Raw genomic sequence first — 25,481 nt, 5'->3', positions numbered from 1 at the left:
TCCCCCCGCTAATAATAATATGTGCAAATTACACTTAATCACTCGTCATTCAGGTCATCTTCAAATGGAGCCGCACGCCAGCCACCTAAACACATTACATCGTGACACGACAATTATGGGTTATTTAAGAATAATGGCCGTCTCTCTTTGTGCATCTCTCGGCGCTTCTTTATGGTCTTTACTGTCTAATAATACACCGTCTCTGTTCTTCCTTCAAAAACCAAAATGGCCGACTTTGATTTCCAAAGATTTTTGTTTGGGAGATAAATTCAAACTTAGTTACTAACCCACGTTATATTTAATTTTGCGACAGTATGTAATCACACTAGTGTGGGATATTTTGGAGGTTTGAAGAATTCTTTAGCGGTATTCCCTTTTTAACCTCCTCTATCTTTTTTTTCCCATAATTTTTTTTGCCCTGGACTGATCAGCATGAGTCACGACCAGTAATTTAGCCCTGTATAACAACGAACAACATTCATTAGATGACTCATATGCACACACACACACACTGAAAAGAAGGTGCTGTTCTGTATCAGACACCTTGTCTCATTCAAGGTGTGCTTGATTTATTCTAGTTTAACAGATACATTATCCCATCATTTATCTAATCCTCATCCCTTTTCTTTTTGTAAAAGTTACGTGTCTGCTGCTTGCACGTATCCTTACATCAACATCTCACAGTTTTTCTGCCGGTCTGGTGCTTTAATAAAAAATATCTGGCTTTTGTCTTTCATGGTAAAGGTTACAATCGGCATTCATTCCCGAGACAAATGACTCTGTAGTAGTCACGGGTGTTTATCCACCATGACGCTGTTTGACGCCCGTTGATGTTAAATCAGTATCTAATGAATCAAATCAGGGATTTATTAAAGTACAAAACATTAAATTTAAGTGCAACTCCACCCACCAGGTCTGAGCCCAAATCCACCCACTGCATAGTTTTGAAAAATGCAAAAAGAAAAAAAAAAGTTTAGAGAGGTTCATAACTGAGGGAATTGATCAGGAAGTATGTAAAAGTGACAGCCATGATAAGAGCTCCTCTAAATGCTACCCTCTAGCACACACTACACTGGACCGAATACATAATCTCATGGCGTAGAAACCAGGCGGCAACCTCCGGTTCTGTCGAGTGAAGCCGATGCGGAAGTGATTTACAACTTGCATTCTCTCTACTGACCAGCAGGGGCCGACTCAAAAAGAAGTCCGATTGTATGGATGTCTATGAGAAAATTCTTCTCACTTGATTTATTTCCTCAGCAAACATGAGTTTATGGTCTCAGAATGTTTGTTTTCTTTTTTATACCCAAAATTAATAATTTACTTATTCTATTGAAAATGCTCCCAGATATTCAGAGGATTCCCCTGAATGCTCTCAGTGTCATCTCCCAATTCATTGTCGATGGAGCAGATCTGTTATACTCGATGACATCACAAATTAAGAGAGATGTTCATGTTCATCAATATTTTTTGGAATGTCTTAGACGTTAGGATTAAAATGTATGAATTTTGTAATGTATGAATTTTGTAAACAGGCATAGTTACCCTTTAAGTGTGCGTCTATCTCTCTCTGTGTGTGTGTGTGTGTGTGTGTGTGTGTGTGTGTGTGTGCAACTTTTGATGATCAGTAACTCACTTAAGTCCTTCTTTAAATTTTTAGTTTTGAACATTCTCTTGTTTAAGCATCTCGATTGTGAAAAAAGTCTGTTACGTTTACTTGTCTTAAGTTTAGAGTAAATTAAAGATACCTGGTACAATGTGATGGTCATTTTTTTAACTGAGTTTTGATGTCATATAGGTCAAAATTGAATAATATAGAAAATAATCAGCCAAACTATTGATTATGAAAGTAATGGTTAGTTGCAGGCTTGCAGCTCTAGCATAGACATGTGTGTGTGAAACAGTGGCAGGCCGTGCATTTTATACCTGGGCCTTCACTGCTGTCCTGCAGGTGAGCCATCTCCTAATAACCTCATTATGACGACACAGCTACGGTTATTTGTTTCTAGGGGTGTAACAATATACACGTATTCGAATACACCGTTCGGTACGAGGCTTAAGAAAAATTATTAAATTATAAAATAGTTATAACTTTGTGATTATGTTTAGGCCAGCAGAGAAGGCCTTGCTGGCCCTGACGGCCCACCACTGGTGTGAGATAGTATCAATGGAAGCAGATATGTAGACGAAAGTGTCTGTGTGTTGGTCTCCAGATGCTCCTCCAAGGTCTCACAGCCTATTTTAACCAAACAGCATCCCCTGCTGGTCGTAGACCATTTCTAAAGTCCTCTAATGCAGAATAGATCGATCATACTCCTTAATTCTCTCTGTCTCTGTCTCTGTCTCTCTCTCTCTCTATATATATATATATATATATATATATATATATATATATAAGCTATTTCAAACACAATACTAAGTGCATTATATATATATATAATGCACTTAGTATTGTGTTTGAAATAGCTTTGTTCCATCAGGAGCAGCGACAAATTAGTGCATAAAACAAACAACTTCTTTGTGGAAGCACTATTTCCGCCACTATATTCTACCCTTCAGCTTTTTTTGTTCACAATGTTACCGGTTATTATCAGTTAAATGTAGTTAAAGTATGAAAAGTAAAAGCACTCATTGTGGAGTCGGTGTATTTATATATAGAGTATATTCCATTCCCATTGCATTATTTTTTTTGGGCCCCATTTGGGGCCGCGGATATCCATTGTTTCAGACAGTTCATAGATTGGTTCAATCAGAAAGAGTGATTTTGCTCTGTAGTTTTGCTTGCATTCAGTATATATATATATAACACAAGAGACAGAATTTCAGGGTCAAGCCCCCTAAAATAGGCCTAACGACGCCCCTGTATATATTACTGCTGCACTATGTTTATGTTGCATTCTACAGATACTCCAAAAGGTGTCAAGTGAGAACCACGTATCGCTTTTTAAAAATAGTTTATTTAGCTTAAGAAGTAGGAGGGTTTTCTCGACACATAAAGGAACACTTCACCCTACTGGTTTATCCCAAGCAGTCAGCGTCAACGCATCTGCAGATACAGAGTGTTCACTGGACGGGAAGGCAAAAAATAAATCTGAAAAGTAACTAAAGCTATATACAAAGTAACTGGATTGTTATATATATAGGTATATATATACACTTACATTACATTACAGTCATTTAGCAGACGCTTTTATCCAAAGCGACTTACAATAAATGTATTCAGGTATTCAAGAGAACTACTAGTCACAGAAGTCATAAATCCATCTCCTTGTTTACACAAGCATCTAAGAGCATAAACCAGAGCATGAACCAGAGCGAAAGTACAGTGCAGAAACAAACTAATACAAATACAGTAAGTGCAACAAACTAATACGGATACAATAAATGCTAATACAATACAATAAGTGCTAAGTGGAAGGCTCTGGGTAGTACTTCTTGAAGGACTACCCACACACACACACAGATATACACATATATTACATTTTATATTACATACGAGTATTAAATTAACTTAAATGAGTACACTTGCTGGCTCAGTTTTTAGAATCATTGCTTTAAATTATATTTAATTCCCAATGCGGAATGCAGGTTGTAAATACCCAGACTTACCCTCCAGTCATATAGGTGGCGCTAATGCGTCTTAACGTTGCCTGGTCGTCGCCACAAAGTAAGACATGCGCAATAGTCGAACTGTTTGAACCTTGCAGCTTGCTGTCGTTGCCCCAGTACGTCACTTTCCTCGTTTCCAGAAACGCTGCTAAGGAAGCGTCCCTGTTTCAAACATTTTGCCCATTGAAGTCATTTGTGTCCTGTACAGAATTGAAAGTGCAACAATTTAACTTTATTCTTGTTTTATAAGGAGGAATTTGAAGCCAGTTAGGTTTAAGTTTGTAACGTTGTGAAAGCAGCAAATAAGCTAATAGAAAACGCACTGACTCCTTGTAACGTACGCCTTTTTTCATTTAATGCTAACGTTACTGCACTTATAGTCCCAAGCCTTTCCACCAAAATGATGACCTATTCTGACTACGACTCTGACGGATATTCGTCTAATGAAGATAAAGACTACGTCCCATCAGGTGAGGGCAGTAAACACCTTGCGTTCTCCAAATGCAGTGTTAACTAGGCTACTGAATGAAAACACCTTATGGAAGGTTCTAGTGGGTTTAAATGCTCAAAGTTGAGCTAATTAATGTAACACACACGATGACTAACGTGTTAACATAAAGTTATGCATTAAGCACGATGAACTAGCTACAGTGTCAAATATCCAGCAGCTGTGGTAGCCTACTAACCCCTTAACGTGACGCTCTTCCGTTAGAGATTGTCTACCATTTGTTCGTGTATTGCTTCTCAGTGCACACACCTTTATGGTGAGGCTGCTGTAAGTCACGGTGGCTCGCGTCATATCGTGTCGTTTGTTATCAGGCCGTCTATTACCGTTATTGGACTCGTTTGACACATTGTTTAATATGTATACAAACAGCTGTGCCAGCTGGTGTACCAAGGCGGTGTTGTAATGCACCGCATTGTATTGAGAGGTGTTTCTATTTTTGTGTCCTCCTTATTTACGAACCTAATGGGGCTGAATATTAGAAACACCTCTGACTAGAATGCTGTCCAGTACATCACATCACCAACTATGGCCTCCATGCTTAAAGTATAGAATTGAATTCAGCACTGTTGATATACAGTGTGGTAAACACATGCACAATCTCAAGAGAAAGGAAATGAGCTGCTATACATGAGATCCAACTTTTGAAATGTTTCAAACTAAAAAAAATCAAATAGTATTTTTGTTATTTTTTGATCACGGGTTGATCAGAAGCATTCATTTGGACAACAGACATTTGTAGAACAATAACATGTTAAATTAATACCGTCACAACACGACTTTGCTGAAGTTCAGTAAATTGTGATATCGGCCCTGTTATATATCTGTTTATCTATATATCTGTTAATCAGTTGTTCACATCCTCTTTCTACTCATTCCCTCCTCAGACGACAACCTCAGCGAGGACGACATTAATGAGTGTGAAAGGGAAGAGCCTCTGCACGAGGGCGACAGTGTGCCGCATCCGCACGATGTCAGCAAGAAGAAGAGGAAGAAAACGGACATCGGTGTGAGGTGAGAGGCTTGAGAGAATACTATTTAAATATTATTACATCTATAGGAGCACTTTGAAGCTCTCTGCATGCTCCTTGAAAGACGTCGACAAAGCAATGTCATACTCGAATTCCCATGACAACCCAACGACTCTGCTGGGGGGTCACGACAACTTTGCGGACTACAAATAAGCTGAAACCCCGATGTTGATGCACGAAACATCAAACCTTTCCTCTGGAACGCCGTGTAACTACAAGGATAAAACATGCAAATATAAAGTTGTCAGCGATACAGCCAGAGGAGCACATTCAAGTTGAGCCTAAATACATGTTAGGCTCCACTTTTCCTATTTTGTTCTGATGTGGACCTGAAACAAAACTTTACTCCAACATCTTGGATGAAATAGCATTTTATGTTTCGTGGCTTTTCCTGAATTGTTGAGCAGAGACGTCCGCCATTTTTAACCAGTTAACACAATTCAGTTGCATTTAGTATGCGTTTTATTTTAAACCCTCTGATCCCCAATACCCACTAGCAGCTTCGAAAAGCAACCTTTCTTTTGTTGTTGTTTTTTTATTGGCAAAAAACACACTGTTTATCATATTCAGAAGCGACTTTATAGCTTTGTAACAGCGCCGACAGAGCTAGCTTTGTAACAGCGGGCGCTACGTTTCTGCAACGACACCGTGGGTTGGGATGGGGGTTATCAGCGGTAAACTGACGTATGAGCGCAGAGCGTCAGCGATTAACTTGACAGTTGGGGCACGCTGTGATAACAACACACACTCAGAAGGGGGAGCGACTTAATCCTCTGCTTGGGTACACATCTCTCCACTATGTCTTTACATAGATAATAGTTGTTTTGATGCTCTGAATTTAGCAGCTTTTAATTAAAGAAGATGATTACCTTTTATTCACTGGTACCCTCGGACAAATCTACAGAAAGAGGAAGAAAGGAGTGCTGAAAGTAGACGAGGAAGAGATGGACGGAGGCGGAGCAGAAGAGTCGCAGCCGCCGCAGGAAGAGGTGGGAAGAGTCACGACGGTACGGGAAGACGACGACGAGCGACAGAAGAAAAAGTCTGACGACCTCTGGGCCAGTTTCCTGTCCGATGTCGGATCCAGACCCAAAGACCCCCCACCCGCCTCACAGTCTAGTATGGCAGAGAAGGTGAATGTGTTCTCAACCTAAATGTACAGCTAAGGTGGGGCCATGTTTTAAAACATTTGGAGGGAACTAAATTCTTAACCAAACTTTGAAATGAATCATTCACAGCTGTGTTCCATACCCAGATAGATAGAGAGGCTTGTTTGTTTTGTTGGACTTAAATCCCTCCACTTCCAATATATCAGGTGGATTTAACAATATGAAACATTAATTATCAAACCCACCATATTTTCTCTGTGTGTCTGATGTCCTTGTCTCTCCCTTAAACTGAATCTTTTGTTTTTGTCCTCAGGAGGATTCCGCAGTATTGACGGTTGCTCCATTGAGCACAGAAACAAAAGCATCAGCACCTGCTACGGTCACCATCACTAAAGTGTTTGACTTTGCTGGAGAAGAAGTTAGGTGAGTCCTCTGAACATCATCGACACACAAAACAGTTTTTGGAAGATGGGAAACACAAGTAGATGTTATCAATTAATTTAATTTGGTAAAAATGAAACGAGTACAGAAGCCCTGAGATAGAAGTGAGAAAAATAAATTCTGGTGATCCATTTTCTAAGTCTGATTTAAATAGTTTCTCTCCTGACTTAATTAATATAGAACAGGTGTAAAAACGGTTTTGCCAGGATAGTCATTCCAAGTTCCGGAGATATGTGAAACAGGTGGGGAAAAACATTTTGCCAGATAAACAAACAAATATTTTATCAGAATCATTTTTCTGAGTAGCTTTTTTTTTTTTGTTCATCTGTAAATACGGGTGGAAAACAAAGTCTTACTGTTTATTGTTGTAATACTCATTTTGGCCACAATAGACTGAAGTGCGCCCCTACCCCTTTGTTCTAAATGGGACTAAAAGCATCATGTTTTTTTTAACTTTTAATCCAAAATCACTTAGGAGAGAAAAAATTTCGAAAATTGAAAACTTTTTTCACATCTGCATCACAGGACTTCCTTAAATCAAAACTTTTGAAGCTCACAGTTAAGTTGAAACTTTCCTGAACTAAATAATAATAATAACCTTTCAGTGAATAAGAGCCCCTGGCATCCTCTTGATGTTATGTTCCTCTATACATCCAGTGTAATCAACATACCCCCAAACAAATAACTTCAGATTGTATATTTAATTATAACCGATGATCTGAAATTAGTTTTCACATTGACCAGTAGGTGGTGCCAATAACTCAGGCATACGCAGGCTGGATGAGTAAACATCATAAAGTATGGTACGTTAGATAGTAGTAATTATGATAGTAACTTTATTCATACAGCACCTTTTAAAGACAGAGTTAACAAAGTGCTTTGACAGACAAAAGCAAGGCAAACAAAGGTTCAATTTCAACTGATAAAACTGTACTATAGATGAAACAATAAATACAAATGAAAAAAATGCAATTAGAGAAAATGAACAAATAGATGAATAAATAATAAATATAATAAAAAAAACAAATAAAAGCAGCTCTAGTCATGCTCTGTTACTTTGCTTTAGTCAGATATGAGTTCAGTTTTATGTGGCTCCTTTACCTCTTGTTCAACTTTCTTGTCCTGTGTATTTGAAATAGAAGGGAATGCTCATTCTCGGTAGCATTCTCCGCCTTAATGTGGCACACATCCACAGACAACACCTACAAAAGTCACACAATAAACAGTGACGCATCAGAGCAACAATGTGTGGCACGTATGGATGGACGCGTCAACTGTTGCAGCAACCCGACAATCATCAGCAAGTTCCGTCTGTTTATATAGGGTGTAATGAACATTTTCAGATCTACTCCACGAAAGGCGAGAAAACATGTGTGAGCCAGACACTTAACAGCTGACCCTTCAGTATGAGCAGCAATAACTTTAGAACCATTAAATTAGCCCCCTGGAACAAACACTCAGTTTCAGCCATGACAGTTGGTCAATGGCAGCCATACGAGAGTTTCCCATAAAACCGGTATAATTATCACTGTGTCATATACTGTATATCACACAGACGACCACGCCCCCCCCGCAGCCTGGATGGATGCTAGTTATGTGGAGCAAGTAATGTTAACGTCTGAGCGGTCTTTATTCAGAAACCAGAAATGATCTCGGTTATAATTCATCTGATTGATTATGCATGATGCTGTGCACTCTGTAATTACACAAGCATAAGATTAGCACACGGATGACGGTTGTAACTTATCCAACAGAGCCACGATAAACGCTGCTGGCTCTAATGTGTGCTATGCACGTTGTAGACCAACAGTGGTGTTTAGGTGAACTCTGCTATTGGCTCCAAATGCATCAATATTTTAAAGAGTAGCCAGTTGCCCTCGTGTCTTTTTGCTTTATTCTCCATGGGACTCCGATGTCTTCCCGTCGCCCCACCGAGTGCTCCGTGTAATTATGCCTGCATATAATCAGCATACATAACAGGGAAAAGCCTTTTCAGTGTCGCCATGATGGATGCAAGTGGTCGGGGAGTCTGTGCAGCGCTGGCATTCCCAGAGGACGCAGCGGTTGTTCCTCATATAGCCTCCCTGTCTCATCCCCCATGGTGGGACACGGACAGATGTGTCTCTCTTACTGTGTGTGTGTGTGTGCGTGTTTTATACAGTGTAGCGTGTGTGTAGAGGGAGAGCCTGGCCTGCATCCTGTTTTATTCTTTACTTTTCAACACAGAGGTTGAGATGCAGCTCAGCAGCTGTGTAGATGAGATATGTGTTGATGGATCGTGGTCTTTTGTCACAGCTTACAAAGTATGTTATTCCTGTGTAATCACATTAATTTGTTAAGGAAAGTGCGCATTAATCAACATTTGATTTTATATGCTTTATATATATATGTGTGTGTGTGTGTATGTATGTATATATCTATATATATATATCTATATATATATTAGTGCTGGGCAACGATTACAATTTTTACTCGCATGATTTTTTTGCGATTAATCGCATTGTTATGCGCAAAATTCAATAATGAATTAAAAAGTAGTGTATTGTGCACTTTTATTTTAAAAGTACTGCTATATGAACAAAAGGGCAATAACTTTTGGTTTGCAAACACTTTAAACAAATAAGGTTATTTTTAACAGCAGTATTCCCTTTACACAGTAGCAGTTATAATACAGTTATAATGATTCTGATAATAGATATTCAGCCGGTATTCACAACTTTATCTTCATGTGTGTAAGAGATGCAATTTGAAATATACACCTTGAAAACTGCAAACCTATCTCCGTCATGTTTTTATGTTTGTTAAATTCTCAGTAGCGATAACTAAACTATATGCTTATTATACATATTACAAACAAAACAACTTTACAAACTCTAAAAAAATAATTTAAATGAATCATTTCTTTTTTGCTTTTTTTTGGTATTTTGTTCAGACACATATGCAACGCTGAGTACCGTAATATGTGTGGTATTTGTTATAAATGTACGTTGGTACATAGAGGGTGATAAGAAGCTGTACATGGAGGGACTTAGGACCCAGGGGAATGTAGGTGAAGGAAACAGGAAGAGACGGAAGAGACGTCACACAAACAGCTGTCGGCTCGCTGCCGGCCGGTCCGCCAGCCGGTTCTTGTGTTAAAAATGTCCGCTTAATAAAAAATAAAAAACTTATATATATATATATATACACGTGATATACATGATCATGTATATGATCATATACATGATCAAAGTGCTGTACAAAATGGTGAGCAGTTAATATCCCTGTTAAGCAAGCAAACCAATAAATAAACAGTACAGTAACTCATTAAAACCAGAGAAATTAAGCCTTTAAAAACAACAATAAAGAACATACGAGTCAGGTGAGACTGAGTCGTGTCTTGCAAATGTCCCCTTTTTGACCTGTTTTTATTTCAAGAGGTTTTCAGTGATTCCTGGTGCTGAAGGGCCAGTATCATCACCACCATGTACTAACTGTAGCAACTCTTGTCCTTCTGCTGTCATTTTAAATCCAGAGTTTATCATGTTGTGTGTCTGTCTCCCACTGTCAGGGTGAATAAAGTGGTATCGGCAGACTCCAAGGAAGCTCAGAGTTATCTGAAGAGCCAGAACATCAGACAGGAGGAGAGTGGAGACGAGGAGGAGGACCCATCACCCGGCCAACCGGCTCTTCCTGGCACCAGGTACGCACACAGCTGTACACATAACGACCCCCCCTCACAGTACGGCTGTGCAATATGTCAATATTATATCGGTATTGTGAAATGAGACGAGATATTGTCTTAGATTTGTGTGTAGACATGTTGATTTAGTATTGTATTGTATTATAGTATCTGTGCACGCCTTCCCTCCAAAACCCCCAGACAGGAAACGGGAAATCATCTTCTAACAGACAGGAAGTACAGTGTGTCCACAAGCAATTTCCTATTTATCTCTCAGCACTGTGTGCGTGTAGGGGGTGGGGGGGGCACACACACACACACCCAGCACAACAGGAAAGAGCCATCTGAACCACTCCCTCATTAACCTTGTGTGCACGTACTCTCTCACACACACACACACACACACACACACACACACACGCAGTCAGTTATTGTTTGTTTGTTGCAGATTGAAATGATGCTGTTATGTGACGTCACAGTAATACAATTGTTTTTTTTAAGTTTTAAAGTGAAAGTCAGCCTCTACCTTATTAATAAGACTTAAATGCAATTTAATTCAAGTGATTAGGAAATAAATTATTGTATTTTACTTAAATATTTGCTTTGCGTTAGTAGCTTTGTCATGCGGTTTGTAAATGTGACCGGCAAAAAAAACAGAAATATGAAAACGGCCGGTTCATCTCATTTCATTTTCAAATTGACCAGATTTCTTTCACACCACAATCAGACATTTTAATATCTTGTGGATCCCAAACTTAAAGGAATACTACAATATTCCTGAAAACACTTTCTTTCTGATGGACACCACTCTGTGTGGTTCGTACAGAGCTTGAGTGAGGATGTTGTTAGCCTAGCTTAGCATAAAGACTGGAAATAGGTGAAACAGCTGGATAGATGAACATCCATCAACTTTTCATCTTACTCTCAGAAAGAAAGTGAATTGGCATATTTCCCAAAATGCGTAACGACTCCTTAAACGCAATGTTTAGCTGTATGTTGAACCTAATGTGTTAACCTTCATACATCCCTGCTGCTTTGTCCTAACTGCATGAGACGAGGCGTTTGCAAAGTACATATGCAATTTACTAGAAGTCCAGGCTTTACGTTTATATTCTCTGATTGGACAGTGTTCAAAATGTAACAAGCCAGAATGTGCATACAATAGTATCACTAACTTGGTCGTTAATAAACATTGAAGGTGCTAAAATTGAAATTCAATACACATATATGATTGAAGATTTGCCTCCATAAGGCTCTCAAAATGGCGAGCAGCTAACAGAGGGGGGGAACCGGAGCCGTAATACAATCACAGACAAGACCGCAAAGATACGCGAAATTCTAATGTATGAATATATTAAGAGTACAGATGAAAAGATTAAGCTGTGGTTCGAGTGGAAGTTTGCACGGAAGTTATTGGTCTATTCACAGACAGGAAGGAAGTCTCAGCCTGCTCAGTGACACGGGTGAGGACCTAGGACACTCCATGCCTTGGCTGGGATAGAGGAATTTTGGCCTTTGGTTGAAACACACTGCAATTGAAGTACTCTAGTATGAGCTTCTCAGGGCCACATGTGGTTGTGGAATGCCAAAATGGCCGGCGTTTAAGAGGCTCACGGTGATTAACAACGTGTGTGTCCAGTCATGCACCAGTAAATGAAATGCTGCGTCTGCTGTGGTCCCCAGTGGGACATCATCACGCTTACACAAAATGAATCCCTTCACATTAGATATACCATACTCACAGAATACATACCATAATAAGACCAGTGATGTGAGAGAGCAGCAGGGATACGAGAATGTACGTGTGATGATAGATCATTCCTGATCAGCAAAAATTGATTTTTAAGAAGCTAAATTCCAAATTCAATTTTTTTATTTAAATGTTTTCAACAGAAGATGGCACTGAAGTGCTAAACAGGTCCGTTCCTTATTGTTGTGACATTTAAACCATCTCACTAAATCAATCCAGTATGTAAAAGCGCAGCGAGTCTTCTAAATTGGCCCACCTGACTGATTGCACTCACTCTTGTCCATTCTGGATGGATGTGTGTGTGTGTGTGTGTGTGTGTGTGTGTGTGTGTGTGTGTGTGTGTGTGTGTGTGTGTGTGTGTGTGTGTGTGTGTGTGTGTGTGTGTGTGTGTGTGTGTGTGTGTGTGTGTGTGTGTGTGTGTGTGTGTGTGTGTGTGTGTGTGTGTGTGTGGGCTTTTATTGCCTTTGTGAGGACTAATTTAGCGAGGACCTTTCCCTCTTCAGGCTCTGGCTGTGAGATGAATTAGGCTCAGTTTACTCGTGATGATTAGGGTTCAGAGTTAGGGAATGCATTTTGTCAGTGAAGGCCCTCACAAGTATAGAGGAACTGTTTGTGTGTGTGTGTGTTGGGGTAACATTACATCAGCCACTTGTCATACCAGCCTCTCTATAGAGTTGAACACCGTCTAAACAGAACCATTAATCACATGCTTCAGTAGGTGGATGTCTGCTTCGTCTCTCTGTACGTCTTTAATGCTTCCATTGGTCGGACGTGTTACATTCGTGAGGAGAATAGTGCTTCCTAAGCCATCTTTTTTTATTTTTTTTTACCAGTTTTGCTGCTATTCAACAGTCTGTCTATTTAGCCCCGATCGTTCAGCTACTGTGTGGGGGGGGATAGCTGTCTGAAGCTGGTCTCAGTCCTGACTGTTGACCACCACTACAGTGCATACAGTGTGAGTTTTGTTTTTAACGATAGGCGCTTCCCCTCATGACAGCTAGTTTTATTTTCATATGTCAAGGAAAATGGGTTTGTGCACACTGGTGGGCTTTGTGCCTGTTTTTGTCATTTATAAGTATAAATTAAGTATAAACTAATTATGTTAAAAAATAATTTGCTGCAAATATCTTTTTAGGCTACCAGGTAGAGTGCACTCTGGCCTATATAGTTAATCCAGAGACAACGTGCAGATTTCTCTTCTACCCATTAACCAATCGATTGTTTGAATAGTCAATAGAATTTCCGTGGACTAATATTTTCTTTTGGTTGACACAGCCTGTGTGTTACTGTATTGTAGGTACAAACTGGCTCCAAATGCTAAAGCAACACTACCGTCCTTCCTTCAACACATGAGGAGAACTGCACGACATCTTGTTGATGAAGGCTTTCTTCTTCTTAGCATAGCTTCATGGTATCCTACTTGGAACTGGACCTGGAAGTTCCCATTTCACCTGGGCTCTCAAAGGGTCACTCACACATGCATACATACAATCATGGCGTTGATTACAGCTCAGATATGGGCATCACGGCTCATCTGTGTTGGACGATTGTGATTCAGAGCCCATTGATGAAGTCTCTGTCCGTCGATCTCACTCATTAGTGAGGCTGGAACTGTGGCCGTCAACATCATGTATCTTTAGAGATGGTGCTTTAAACAACCGAGCTGGAAACGGCCAGCAAAATAATGTCTGTCTTCATAGTTTCGTTCTGCCGGCTTCCGCACAACTTCAACACGCTCTTATGAAGCGAAAGCATTCTTGAGAAGAATATTGTGGAGTCTCAGCGGAGGGGCTTTGAGTCGAGCTCATACATTTTCATCAGCTCCTCGCTCTTTTAACCGCCTGCCGCATTCAGACTAACAAGGATACGTGACAAAGACGTTTGTTCCAGAAATAGCTGATGCTAAAATGCATCTCTGTCATACTTAAAAGCGTAACTCCATGTTTTTCATGCCTGTTCACTGTAATGAATATATTTATCAAAGCTTCAGTGATGTGCTGCCGTTGGTACCGTGTGCTGTGGTATAGTTCCTGCTTTGTTCATGTGATACTTAGAGGAGCTACACATGTAACTCTTTAAAGAGGCTGGGCCTGGATTGCCACACAGCTCTCACCTCTGACATCACAAGCAAGCAGGGAGGTGGCTGAGCCCACAATGGTGGCAGATAAAGCTTTGTTTATACTCCACGGAGGAGTTCATAATCAAAGCGCTGTTCGTTGCATTATTCTCCCAAATGCCAGAGGGCGAACAAACAAAATGAACTGTGAAGAATCAAAAAGACAACGAGTGTAAAAGCCATGAAACTAACGTCCACAATGAGATGAGGGATTGTAATGATCTGTAAACTCATATCTCATATAATCTCATATTCATGGACTACTGTATTGATTTTATACAAGCCCTGTAAAGAAACAAGTCAAGTATTACATGCATTATAAAGGAACAAAGGTTGAATATCTTGCAAACAATTTGATTTGGTTGCAAACTCAAATGAAGATGTTAAAGATCTCTTTTTTCTGAGGCATCTAAAAATGAATCGGCCTTCCTTGTATAATCCCTAGACATGTAAATAGTACTACTATCAGTGAACTGTTTTTGTGCATCTTTAGTGTGCATCCCCTAACGTTCCCCTGCTTGTGTTAGCAGTGCCAAGCGGCCGGCAGGCGTGTCCAGCATCTTGGGTCGCATGGGGTCAAAGAAACAGAAGATGAGTACGCTGGAAAAGTCTAAGATGGACTGGGACGCTTTCAAGTCGGAGGAGGGCATCACCGAGGAGCTGGCCATCCACAACCGGGGCCGAGAAGGGTAAGAGACGAGAACTGACTCTAAGATATATTGTTGGGGTGAACATGAAAACACCTGTTGCATCTTAATTCAGTAATACTGGAACTGGACTTCAGTCTAGCACTTATTGTTGGATTAAGATGTCAAGTTCTCACAAAGTTTGACAGAACATTCTGAGCTGTCCATTCAGCTCAGAATGGACAGAATCTGATATCAAGTTATCGTAGTGTTTCTATAATTAAATATTACAGAGAACCAGCGGCTGTTTTCTCATATGAGCTACTTATTTGCGCTGCAAATTGGTGACGAATCCATCCGACATTCCAGCTCTTTAAAGTGCAATCCTTCAGGATTTCAGTCCTGGTTGGTATGGAAGTTCTATTTAAGTAAAAACAAAGGAATTGTGCTCAGAGTTTAGCAATCTGGAGTCTTAAGGAGGAAATTTCATACTATCATGCTATTTTTAATCATTGTGTGCATTTTCTGTGTGTATACAATGAAGAACAACAAACGCCCAGCTGTAATTCTGCAAATACATAAATATTGCAATACTGCAGATCAGTGGGCCGTAGGCTCAGTGACCATTGTGACATAACGGGCATTTATTTAAATGAAAATCTTCAAGGTTGCCACTTTAAATTCAATAATCCCATAACGCTGACACGGCTCAACCACAGTGAGCAGGCCCAATGGGGAAAACGCTGAGTTCTTAATTATGAAAGAGCAGCGAAGAGTAAATGGGGAGGGACACATTGATTTCATATGAGCAGGAATCAAGCTTCAGTCTGGATGGAGGGGTGGAGGGAGGGAGGGAGGGATGGTGGGGTGGAGGGATGGAGGGAGGGACCCAACGGGAAGACTGGCTACCCTCGGGGAAATAACATGAGTCTGCCTCACACACACACACACACACACACACACACACACACACACACACACACATACACACACACTCCGACAACATACTTAACATGTACTAACTTCCAACCAAGCAGAAGGATGGGGGCTAATTTAGAAACACTTAGACACAACAGGCACTCAAATTATTCTACACACACACACACACACACACGACAAATTGCATAACTGCTTCCTGTGCTGAAGTGGAAAGAAAAGTGGTTTTAGCGGTGGGAAAATGTGTGTGTGTGTGTGTGTGAGATGAGCACAGTGTGTGTTTGTTATGGATAAAAGCCGCTCTAACGTTCTCCGTCTGTGTGTGTTTTCAGGTACGTGGAGCGGAAGAACTTCTTGCAGCGAGTCGACCACCGACAGTTTGAGAGAGAAAAAGCCGTGCGACAGAGCAACACGAAAGACTGACGGCACGCGCGCGCGCACACACACACACACACACACACACACACACACACACACACACACACACAGTGGAACAGATGTTAAAGCTCCCTGTATCTCGATTTCTCTGTCTCTAATGGCAGAGTTTCTACTCCCCCGGTAAACTTAGATCAAAGCGGCTGGAGTCTATTTCAGGACGGAGGGTAATGATTGGCTGAGTTTGAGTGTTTCCGGTGCTTCCATCCACGTGAGAACCAATTACAGTGTCGAATATTCCCACTGAAGACAATCCTTTGGGTAAGTGAGGTCACTCTTGCCGGTTCTTCTTCCTGACAGGGCTGATTTAGGAGTCAGTTTTAGGGTTAAAGAATAAATTCCAATTTTGTTTTATTTTTGTAGTTTTGTCCATTGTTTCTATATTTTTTTTATTTACATATAACATTGTACTCAAGTTAAGTCTGACTGGTTATGAACTACTACTAAAACAAAACCCAGGATGAAGTAAACCGGTACAAATCGGGGAAAAGAAACCGGCCCCGCTCGTGTACATTTTGAACATTTCTGACATTGGCAATTCTCAGTTGGATTATCCAAAAAGACAACAAAGCACAGTCCCTTGCCATTTTTCAACGTATCCTCATACAACGGTTCGTATGATGTCCTACGAAAAGTTACTCCTCATTTTTCGTGCGTTTTTTCCTGCGAAAGCCGACAAAAAAACTTTTGCTCGTTACATCATACAGTGTTTTTACATAAACTTCCGTCTTCACAGGAAACTCAGTTAGATTGTTTGGGTTAAAATAACCACTGAAGTAACGTTACTGAAGTCCGCACGTTATGTGACAAAAACATCAACGTTGACTTCTCCTTTCACACGAAAACATTTCGCGTCATATCCGTGAATTAGGGCGCATTACTTTTCATAGGTATTTGCTCGGAATGCTTGATGAGACCAGCCTGACTTTTTCTGTGGGAAAAAAAGCTTATGTCATCAGAAAAAGTTGAAAGATTTGAAGTTGCATTCAAGTTCTACACGTGTGCTTTAAAGGCAGGGTTGGTAATCTTCTTCAAAAACATTTGTGGTGTTTTTTGTTGAAATTCTTATTACATCCCGACAGCAATCAATAAATCAAATGCTCTGACAAAAAAAGACAAGAAAAGGAAACGGTATCTGTGGCTGTGACCGGACTGTTTATAAGCCAGTCCAATCATTTAATTCAGCACGAATGAATTGATGGGACTGGCTACTCGCCAACGCTTTTTTTTGCTGCCTGTGCATTTATTGCTCGTCAAGCTGCTAGCTTAACAGCTGGGAGTGCTAACAATAGCCATGTTTGTTGTTTACGTTGATAATGATAATTTTGGGGGAGTGGCTTCGGGGGAGGCCTGAAGAGGCCGGCTGTCAGTGTTGCCGACTTGGCGACTTTCTCGCTAGATGTAGTGACTTTGGTAGGTAGCGATTCTAGCTACTTTCTTTGGAAAAGAGTTTGCAACACTGGGCTGTGTTTTTCGGTTGGATAATTTTTTTAAATCTGGCGTACTCTTGCTAGTTTCTCAAGATTACCAACCTTGCCTTTAGTCCGCTGACGGAGAATAGATGTTGGGGCTCCTCATAAAGACAGTAACGGTTAAATCTGTCCTTTGTGTTAAAGGTTTTGTTACATTCATGTTTTATTGTTCCAATGTTCAACCAAATTTGTGTTTTTGAAGTCTTTAATGATGTTTTTGGGGGTTGATGTAATGCCTTTGAATTTAAACATTTTCATAATTTGGAAACCATCATGGGACACGAAGACAGCCTGCTCACCACTGAATTGATGACATGTATTCATACGTTCAGGTGACAGGCTGTGCTGGGACACTGTACAGAGCACCGTAACGCTGGTCGATACCACAACAGACGTAGAATCAATCGAACCGCGTCTTATCCATCATATCAGAGGAGGACCACACCGGCCGCCCGTCCCTCAGGTGCTGTTTGCTTTGTCCTGCTTATGAACAAACATGAGGACGAAGACCGGGTGTGAGTGTTAGTTTGACCGTGGAGTCTTGGTGCAGCTCTCTGTTTATTCATGTAAATATTAGATATTCAATAAACACAAACAGATCATTTTGAATATGCTGGTTGATTTATTTTTGTTTGCTGAGATGTTAGACTGTTTGTTCTCGGATGTAGGCGGTGAAGAGCCTCTGCGTCCATCATTGTTCTTCTTCACTGGTGTAATTTTCACCTGGAACCCCAAAAGGATCAATATTCAAAGGATGAGACATTATCCGAACATTATCCGTTCTCATTATTTAGATGAGAACGGATGAAATTTAAGCGGCCTCTTAACATTTATGTTCCCATTTAACAAAACTGCATTGTGAATTGTGTTTAGATGGAAAAATATTTTGTTGTGTTTTTTTTTTTATGTATCTAAAATACTTTTCTTATGATAACCCACGGAAGTCTACATTTAGAGGACTTCAAGGAGGTGGATGTATAAAAAACAAAAACCACAGGACTTTCACCCAGGAGACCGCTGTTTGTGTCCTGTAACCAAACTAGTTTTGTTGCTTTTTTGTTTGTTTTTTTGTTTAGTTTCAATTTACAACAACCATGTGAAAATGCATTTCCCTTGAACCTTAATTGAGAATGCAGTTCAGTTAGGGAACGTAACTATGTTGGAGACGGGGTTCGAAAATTTGGGGACCAGTACATTGCGAGTGGGCGTGGTTACGTGGGGCGTCGGTGGGCCAGTACATTTGGTTTTCAACAAAAAGTAGAAATATTTATAGTAGTATTCTTCCTGCAGACTTTGCAATGATCCCTCCCGGTAACCTGCCAGCTTTAATGTTTTTTTTTGGCTGGACCAGGTCCCAAACACCCCGCCTTCATGTCAGCGAGGGATGCCTTAATTTCCTCTATGAACGTATTATGTATCTATTTTTCTCTATATATGGGGTGGCTGCTCTCCCAGGTGAGCTACCTGAGTGCCCCTGACATGACGATTCTAATAAATACAACTACAACCACCTTAATTCATTTGGGCGACGGACATAACATTGCTTGTCTTTGCAAGTAATTTTTCACAACAATCAGCATTTAATGTTTTATTAGGCCATCGAAACTCGGGTTAAGTCCAATTAATCCGATGTGAGGGTCCCGGGACAGAAGATGTTGCATGTGTACAGATTGTAAAGCCCTCTGAGGCAAATTTGTGATTTTGGGCTATACAAAATATATTGAATTAAATTTTTAGGACAAACGGAACAGGATTCAGGATTCAGGCCAACTACTTCGGACTGGTCCCGAAATTTGGGGATGTCTGGTCACCAGTGTTGTATTAATCTGGATCGGTCTTGGTTTCTATTTGAATGTCTCAGAATCAACTGCTTTTTTACTCGGTCTTGTCTTCAGACAAAGAGGACTTTGAATTTCATTTCAGGATCGGTCAAGAACACAACTTTGGATATACCACTAAACTGTCTGTGCGTTGTTTCTGGTTTATTGGTTAATAGCATTACTGTGATTGCTCATAGAAAACAAAGGAAAATTCCCTCACACAACTCTGCAATGCCTTTTAATTATTCTATCAAGACAATTCTCATGGTACACTTATACGCTTGACGTGTTCCTGGTTTGCATGTTCCACATTTTATCATAAGTGCATAATGTCATCGCTCAGTTTTGATACACTCTGGTCTTGACTCAGTCTCGATATGCTCTGAACTTGGTCTTGACTCAGCCTCGATACACTGGTCTTGACTCAGCCTCGATACACTGGTCTTGACTCAGCCTCGATACACTGGTCTTGACTCAGTCTCGATACACTCTGGTCTTGGTCTTGACTCAGCTTTGATACACTCTGGTCTTGGTCTTGACTCAGCCTCGATACACTCTGGTCTTGGTCTTGACTCAGCTTTGATACACTCTGGTCTTGGTCTTGACTCAGCCTCGATACACTCTGATCTTGGTCTTGACTCAGCCTCGATACACTCTGATCTTGGTCTTGACTCAGCCTCGATACACTCTGGTCTTGGTCTTGACTCAGCCTCGATACTCTCTGATCTTGGTCTTGACTCAGCCTCGATACTCTCTGATCTTGGTCTTGACTCAGCCTCAATACACTGGTCTTGACTCAGCCTCGATACACTCTGGTCTTGGTCTTGACTCAGCTTTGATACACTCTGGTCTTGACTCAGCCTCGATACACTCTGGTCTTGGTCTTGACTCAGCCTCGATACACTCTGGTCTTTGTCTTGACTCAGCTTTGATACATTCTGATCTTGGTCTTGACTCAGCCTCGATACACTCTGGTCTTGGTCTTGACTCAGCCTCGATACACTCTGGTCTTGACTCAGCCTTGATACACTCTGATCTTGGTCTTGACTCAGCCTCGATAGACTCTGGTCTTGACTCAGTCTCGATACACTGGTCTTGGTCTTGGCTCAGTTTCTATACGCTCTGGTCTTGTCTCAGTCTCAATACCCTCTTGTCTCGGTCTCGATACACTCAGGTATTGGTTTTGACTCAGCCTCGATACACTCTGGTCTTGACTACATCTCGATACACTCTGGTCTTGACTCGGTCTCGATACACTCTGGTTTTGGTCCTGACTCAGTCTCGCCCTGCCTTAGTCTTGACTTGGTCGCAACTCCTCAAAGCCTTGGTCTTGACCTGTTCTCGAAACACTCTGGTCTTGGTCTTGACTCGGGTCTCGATACACTCTGGTCTTGGTCTTGACTTTGTCTCGATACACTCTGGTCTTGGTTTTGACTTTGTCTCGATACACTCTGGTCTTGGTCCTGACTGAGTTTCGCTCTGCCTTGGTCCAAACCCCTCTAAGCCTTGGTCTTGGCTCAGTCTTGATACACTCTGGTCTTGGCCATGACTTAGTCTTGGTTGAGGTGGTCTTGACTACAACACTGCTGGTCACCCTATAGGTGTGTTTGCTGTTACTTCTATTTCTAAGGCAGTTTCCTCTGGTGGCTGAGGAGGATGGTAAACTGTATGTTTGAATAAAGTTGCTTTATTACAGTTCGAAGACAGAACTGCTCCTGACAGTTGCCTAAAAACAGCTTGCGATTCACTACTGAACCTTTCCTTCCACTCACTCGCACACACAGATAGTGGGATTTTTGTGGCGCAGGGCTGACAGGAGATTATACTCAAACATGTTCACCCGCACCTTATTGGGGTGGAAGGCCTCTATGGGAATGTGTCACTATTATTTAATTCTCATCAGGACGGAGGAGTCTGAAACAGCATTTACATCATCACACTACACTAAACCTCCACTCCAATCAATGTAATGTAAAGGTCTCCCATAGACAGATAATAATAATCAATCAATCAGATGGATGCAATATGCTAGAGGTGGACCACAGCGATGGGACCAGATTATGGTTCACTAAAAGGATATCAGCACTGCACATCGACACAGTGATGTTTGTCTCTCCTCTTGTGTTTTATTTTATTTACACGATAGCCAGAGGGCTGCTCATTTTAACATGAAGCTGCTGTAATTATTTATGGTCACGTGATGTCTTTACTAAATCTCTTGTCATGTTGCAGTGCAGTGGAACTGCATTGGGGTCTCATTTAAAACCATCAGTTTATGAGGGATTGATTTTAATCACGCACACATGCAAAAAAGAGTCAGAAAGGAAGACAGAGTGCTCAACTATTTATACCGCACATCACCCTGACAATCCTTCCATTGCAATCACCATAATGACTCACTGATTTTCAAACAACTGTCTGTAATCAGAGGTGTGTTCATGAATAACAACCCTTTATTACTACTTTTTTTGTCAGTGTCACTATGGTGAAAAATGATCAAGTCTTGCCCACATTATTAAAATGAGCAGCAACATGCAACTGATTCCAAGCTAATGACACCTGATTGACAGCTAAATCACGTTGTGTTTTATAAATAATACAATTACAACTTTGATTTAAGAAAAAAAAAGTAGTGAGACTTGATATTCACTGTAGTGAAATACAATTCAAGAATGTTTCCAGAGTATATTGTCATATTACAGTTTTAAACCCGATCTGTTCTTAATTGTTATTTGTAGGCTTACAGTATAATAATGTAGTTGTATAATGAAGGATATTCTGTGTTGTGTAATGTGTAAACCTGTCCAAAATACAGTCAGCGTGATTTGCATAATAGTTGTCCGCGAGCTAATGTTACGGATAAATCATTTTTAGCAAGCGGCCATGCAAACCCATTGGTACAGTCCTGTTAAAGGCTTGTTCCAAAAGCACTGCCGGGGGGGGTAGCTACCCTGCTGTGGATGTTTAAAGTGCGTTGTAAATTGTAGGAATTATCGCCCTCATAGCGAGGCGGTCTCTTTAAGGCTGGACCGGATCATCCCAGTGGAAAGGGACGGCAGCAGAGGCGGTTCTCTCCTGCCATTCATCTGACGGTACAGACCTGTCAACGCAACGGTGGAAGTCGACTGACCTCCCGAATCGTCGCCTCGTCCTTTAGTAGCAGTTATTGACGCATTTGCAAAGGGGTCCGTGAAGGAAACCGTGACCGAAGCGAAGCAGCGGCGGAGGGAGAGGGAAGGAAGGTGGAGGGACGGAGGAGAGAGAGCCGGCTCTGCCGGACGTTAAGGCGGCTGCTTGCTGCCGCAAAACCCCGCTTTATTTCGCAGCAGACACATTTTCTAACCCTCTAAATTCAACGAAACCCAGACCACCCTCTTCCAGCTGGATGTTTGACCTTCTTGTAGAGTGCACAACGGAATGGAAGAAGGACTGACACTCGGGGAGCCGTGAAGAACGTTCTGTTGGAAAAGTAACGTTAGCATTTGGGAGGAAAAAAAGAAGAAGACCACCGGACGTTTTTAAAAGCCAGGAGTTAAGGAGAGTGACACACCAGCAAAATGTCTGTCCCTGTAAGTATGTCAAGAAATACTTTCACACCTTGTCTCCTTTTTTATTTATTTTTTATTTGTCCTTCAGTGTCTCATACAACGTGTCCACACGGCAGAGCGAGACTTGACACGTCCAACCAATTGACTGCTCTTCTTCACACACACACACACACACACACACACATATCCAGTTACTCGCCAAGCAGCACTTCACTTATTAAAACGACAACTTTCAGAAATGCTATTAGGCTGCTGTCATTTAAAATAGCTAGCTACTGTCATAGTGTACACCAATTCCCCCTCTCCCCAAAATGTGCATTATATTGGAATAAAACGCCACTCTCGGTTTGTCATAATGAGTCGAATTTGCTGGAAGAACCGTGTGACCGACATAGTAAAGTGTACGGCTAGCATGCTACTGTGTAGCTCTGCTTATTAGGTAAAGGGGCATACATGTGCCAGTTTTGTGAGCGCTCTTTGGTTTGAGGCCACATACTGGCTCTGTGGCGCTAAAGCTATTCTCGACAGGCCCCGGCCTGTCAACACGTTTAGACAGCTGATGTTACTGCTCGTGTGTGTGTGTGTGTGTGTGTGTTCTTGGGTGGGGGGTTCTATAATGTTGCTTTTACAAACAATCTCAGATGTTTTTAGCACAGGCTGCCGCCGTTGGAAGGTGTCCTTCTGGAGCTGGTTGTGTTGTGCGGTATCGCATTCATTAGGATCTGTCTCACGGAACTCTGCCTGGAGGGTCCAATGGCGAGCTGAGTGCGATCGTGCGCGTGTTGGTGTCAGCCCTGCCAGTCTGTGTGCATTTATTGTATTACTCCCATTTTTAGGAATGCAAGATATTTCCATTTTAGTCACATCCGATAACTGATGATTTCCACAGTCCTTGTGTTTGATATTATTAATAATAATAATAATAATAATAACTCTAGATTCAGAGTTGACCTGTCCTGCTGTAACGGTCATGCTTTATTTATTATAACCTGATTCATTGCTGATAGTATTTACAGTACTTTTTCAATGGGAGTTCACGGTGAACTCACAAGTACTTTTTTATGTGCTGCAGGCTTTTGAAGCTTTCTTGGAATATGCTGTCAGTTTGTACAATATATCCTTTCAATCATTTATAAAAAAGTTTGGATATCACCTTTTAACCATTGGTAATTGGTAACATTAGAACAGAAATAACCTTATTACAGCGGGAAACCGCCTTTACAAATCAAAAAGCTCGGCACAGAGTCATTCCTATACAAATGATTTGCTTACAATAATAAAGTAGTCCGCTTGCAGCGTACATTGTGGGTCTTTTTCGTACATGACAACATACGGAAAGAACAATTAAAACTACCATAATTGTTTTTTCATTTCACACCCATGCTACTGTGTTTGTTTTCACACCCGGCTACCAGGTTGTCATTGAAAGCCTGTACAGTTAATTTCGGCTTCGTAGCCTATTTGCACTTCTGACTTTGTTGTATTTGTAAACTGTACAAATACTGTCTGAGTCTATAGCCTTATTATAATTTTAGCCTTGGTAAGTTGTAATTGATATACAGTACTGTACTGTATTTTAGTGTATTTGAAGTACACACAGTACAGTAATTCAATTTGTACAGTAAGTTACTGTAATAAAAAAAACAGCTGTACTGTGTTTTGAAACTGTCAGTTTCATTACTTTATATTCATATACTGGATATACTAGTGTCACTAATGCTACGTTCACACCAAACAGGAAGCAAATTTCCGCGTTGCGCTACTCGCGGGACCATTTGTGGTTATTCGTTTCATTTGCGATAGACGGGCCTGAGAGGAGGAGTGGCTTATCTCCATGGAAGCCGTTATCAACTAAGCCATTTATTTCCGCCATCAACCATGGAAGAAATAACCTCTACTTCTGCTTTGTACTTGTTGTGGAAGTCCCAGATATCCCGGGAAACTAAACGCCGTCTTGTCTGGGTTCATAACATAGTCCAGAGGAGCTCCGTGGATTTTATCGAGGTGTATTCACTGTGTCTAGCATCTCAACGCTGATAGGCTATCGCGTCGCAGCGTCATGCGAATTTCTTGCCCGAGTTGAAAAATGAGGGCGAATTTAGTGTTATCCGCATCGCACCATTCGTGCTGCCTGGTGCAAACTCGCGTTTACTTGCGTCCATTTGTTTCTTTGCATTGACTTTGTATGTGAACTACTCGCTCAAGAAATATGTGCCGCGTTTGGTGTGAACACGACATAAGAAAGAATAAGAAAGAAAAAAAAAGAATTTGCAAATAATAATCCGCTTATAGTACTCAATTTGACCCGGAGAGACGTGATTACTACAAGAGGTTTCCACTGTATCGCTATCATGGCTCATGCACCTCCACACATGAAACTATTTGCGCAGTATAATTTGGGCATCATTTTCATATCAGTCAC

General features: G+C 41.0%; 2 protein-coding genes across 3 annotated transcripts in view; both read left to right on the top strand.

Annotated features, from left to right (window-relative positions):
- Positions 1-3,732: 3,732 nt before the first annotated feature.
- On the top strand, positions 3,733-18,300 carry cfdp1 (craniofacial development protein 1). Of its 2 annotated transcripts, none has more exons than XM_076076011.1 (7): positions 3,733-4,079; positions 5,002-5,128; positions 6,050-6,278; positions 6,568-6,677; positions 10,246-10,377; positions 14,753-14,911; positions 16,117-18,300. In XM_076076011.1, the coding sequence occupies exons 1-7, from the start codon at positions 4,010-4,012 to the stop codon at positions 16,205-16,207; spliced, it is 918 nt and encodes a 305-aa protein (XP_075932126.1). In that variant the 5' UTR covers positions 3,733-4,009; the 3' UTR covers positions 16,208-18,300. The 2 variants fall into 2 exon arrangements, with proteins under 2 accessions (XP_075932126.1, XP_075932115.1); XM_076076000.1 differs by having other exon boundaries at positions 14,750-14,911.
- A 4,281-nt stretch (positions 18,301-22,581) lies between these two features.
- Positions 22,582-25,481, top strand: part of bcar1 (BCAR1 scaffold protein, Cas family member) — an 89,813-nt gene continuing 86,913 nt past the window's right edge. The window contains exon 1 of the mRNA XM_076075988.1: positions 22,582-23,080. Coding sequence (XP_075932103.1) covers positions 23,069-23,080 — 12 coding nt within the window. The 5' untranslated portion in view covers positions 22,582-23,068. The remainder of the gene's footprint in view (positions 23,081-25,481) is intronic.

Source organism: Anarhichas minor, unplaced genomic scaffold, assembly GCF_050575085.1.
Source record: "Anarhichas minor isolate MPS153535 unplaced genomic scaffold, ASM5057508v1 ptg000005l, whole genome shotgun sequence".
Lineage (NCBI taxonomy): Eukaryota > Metazoa > Chordata > Actinopteri > Perciformes > Anarhichadidae > Anarhichas > Anarhichas minor.
This window is presented reverse-complemented; position numbering and strand designations above follow the sequence as displayed.

Excerpts from the sequence above, each read along its gene's own strand:
- cfdp1 (XM_076076000.1), top strand. The coding sequence starts at position 4,010 with ATGATGACCTATTCTGACTACGACTCTGACGGATATTCGTCTAATGAA. Across the intron at positions 5,129-6,049 it reads AAAACGGACATCGGTGTGAG|AAAGAGGAAGAAAGGAGTGC; the intron begins GTGAGAGGCTTG and ends ACAAATCTACAG. Across the intron at positions 14,912-16,116 it reads CACAACCGGGGCCGAGAAGG|GTACGTGGAGCGGAAGAACT; the intron begins GTAAGAGACGAG and ends GTGTGTTTTCAG.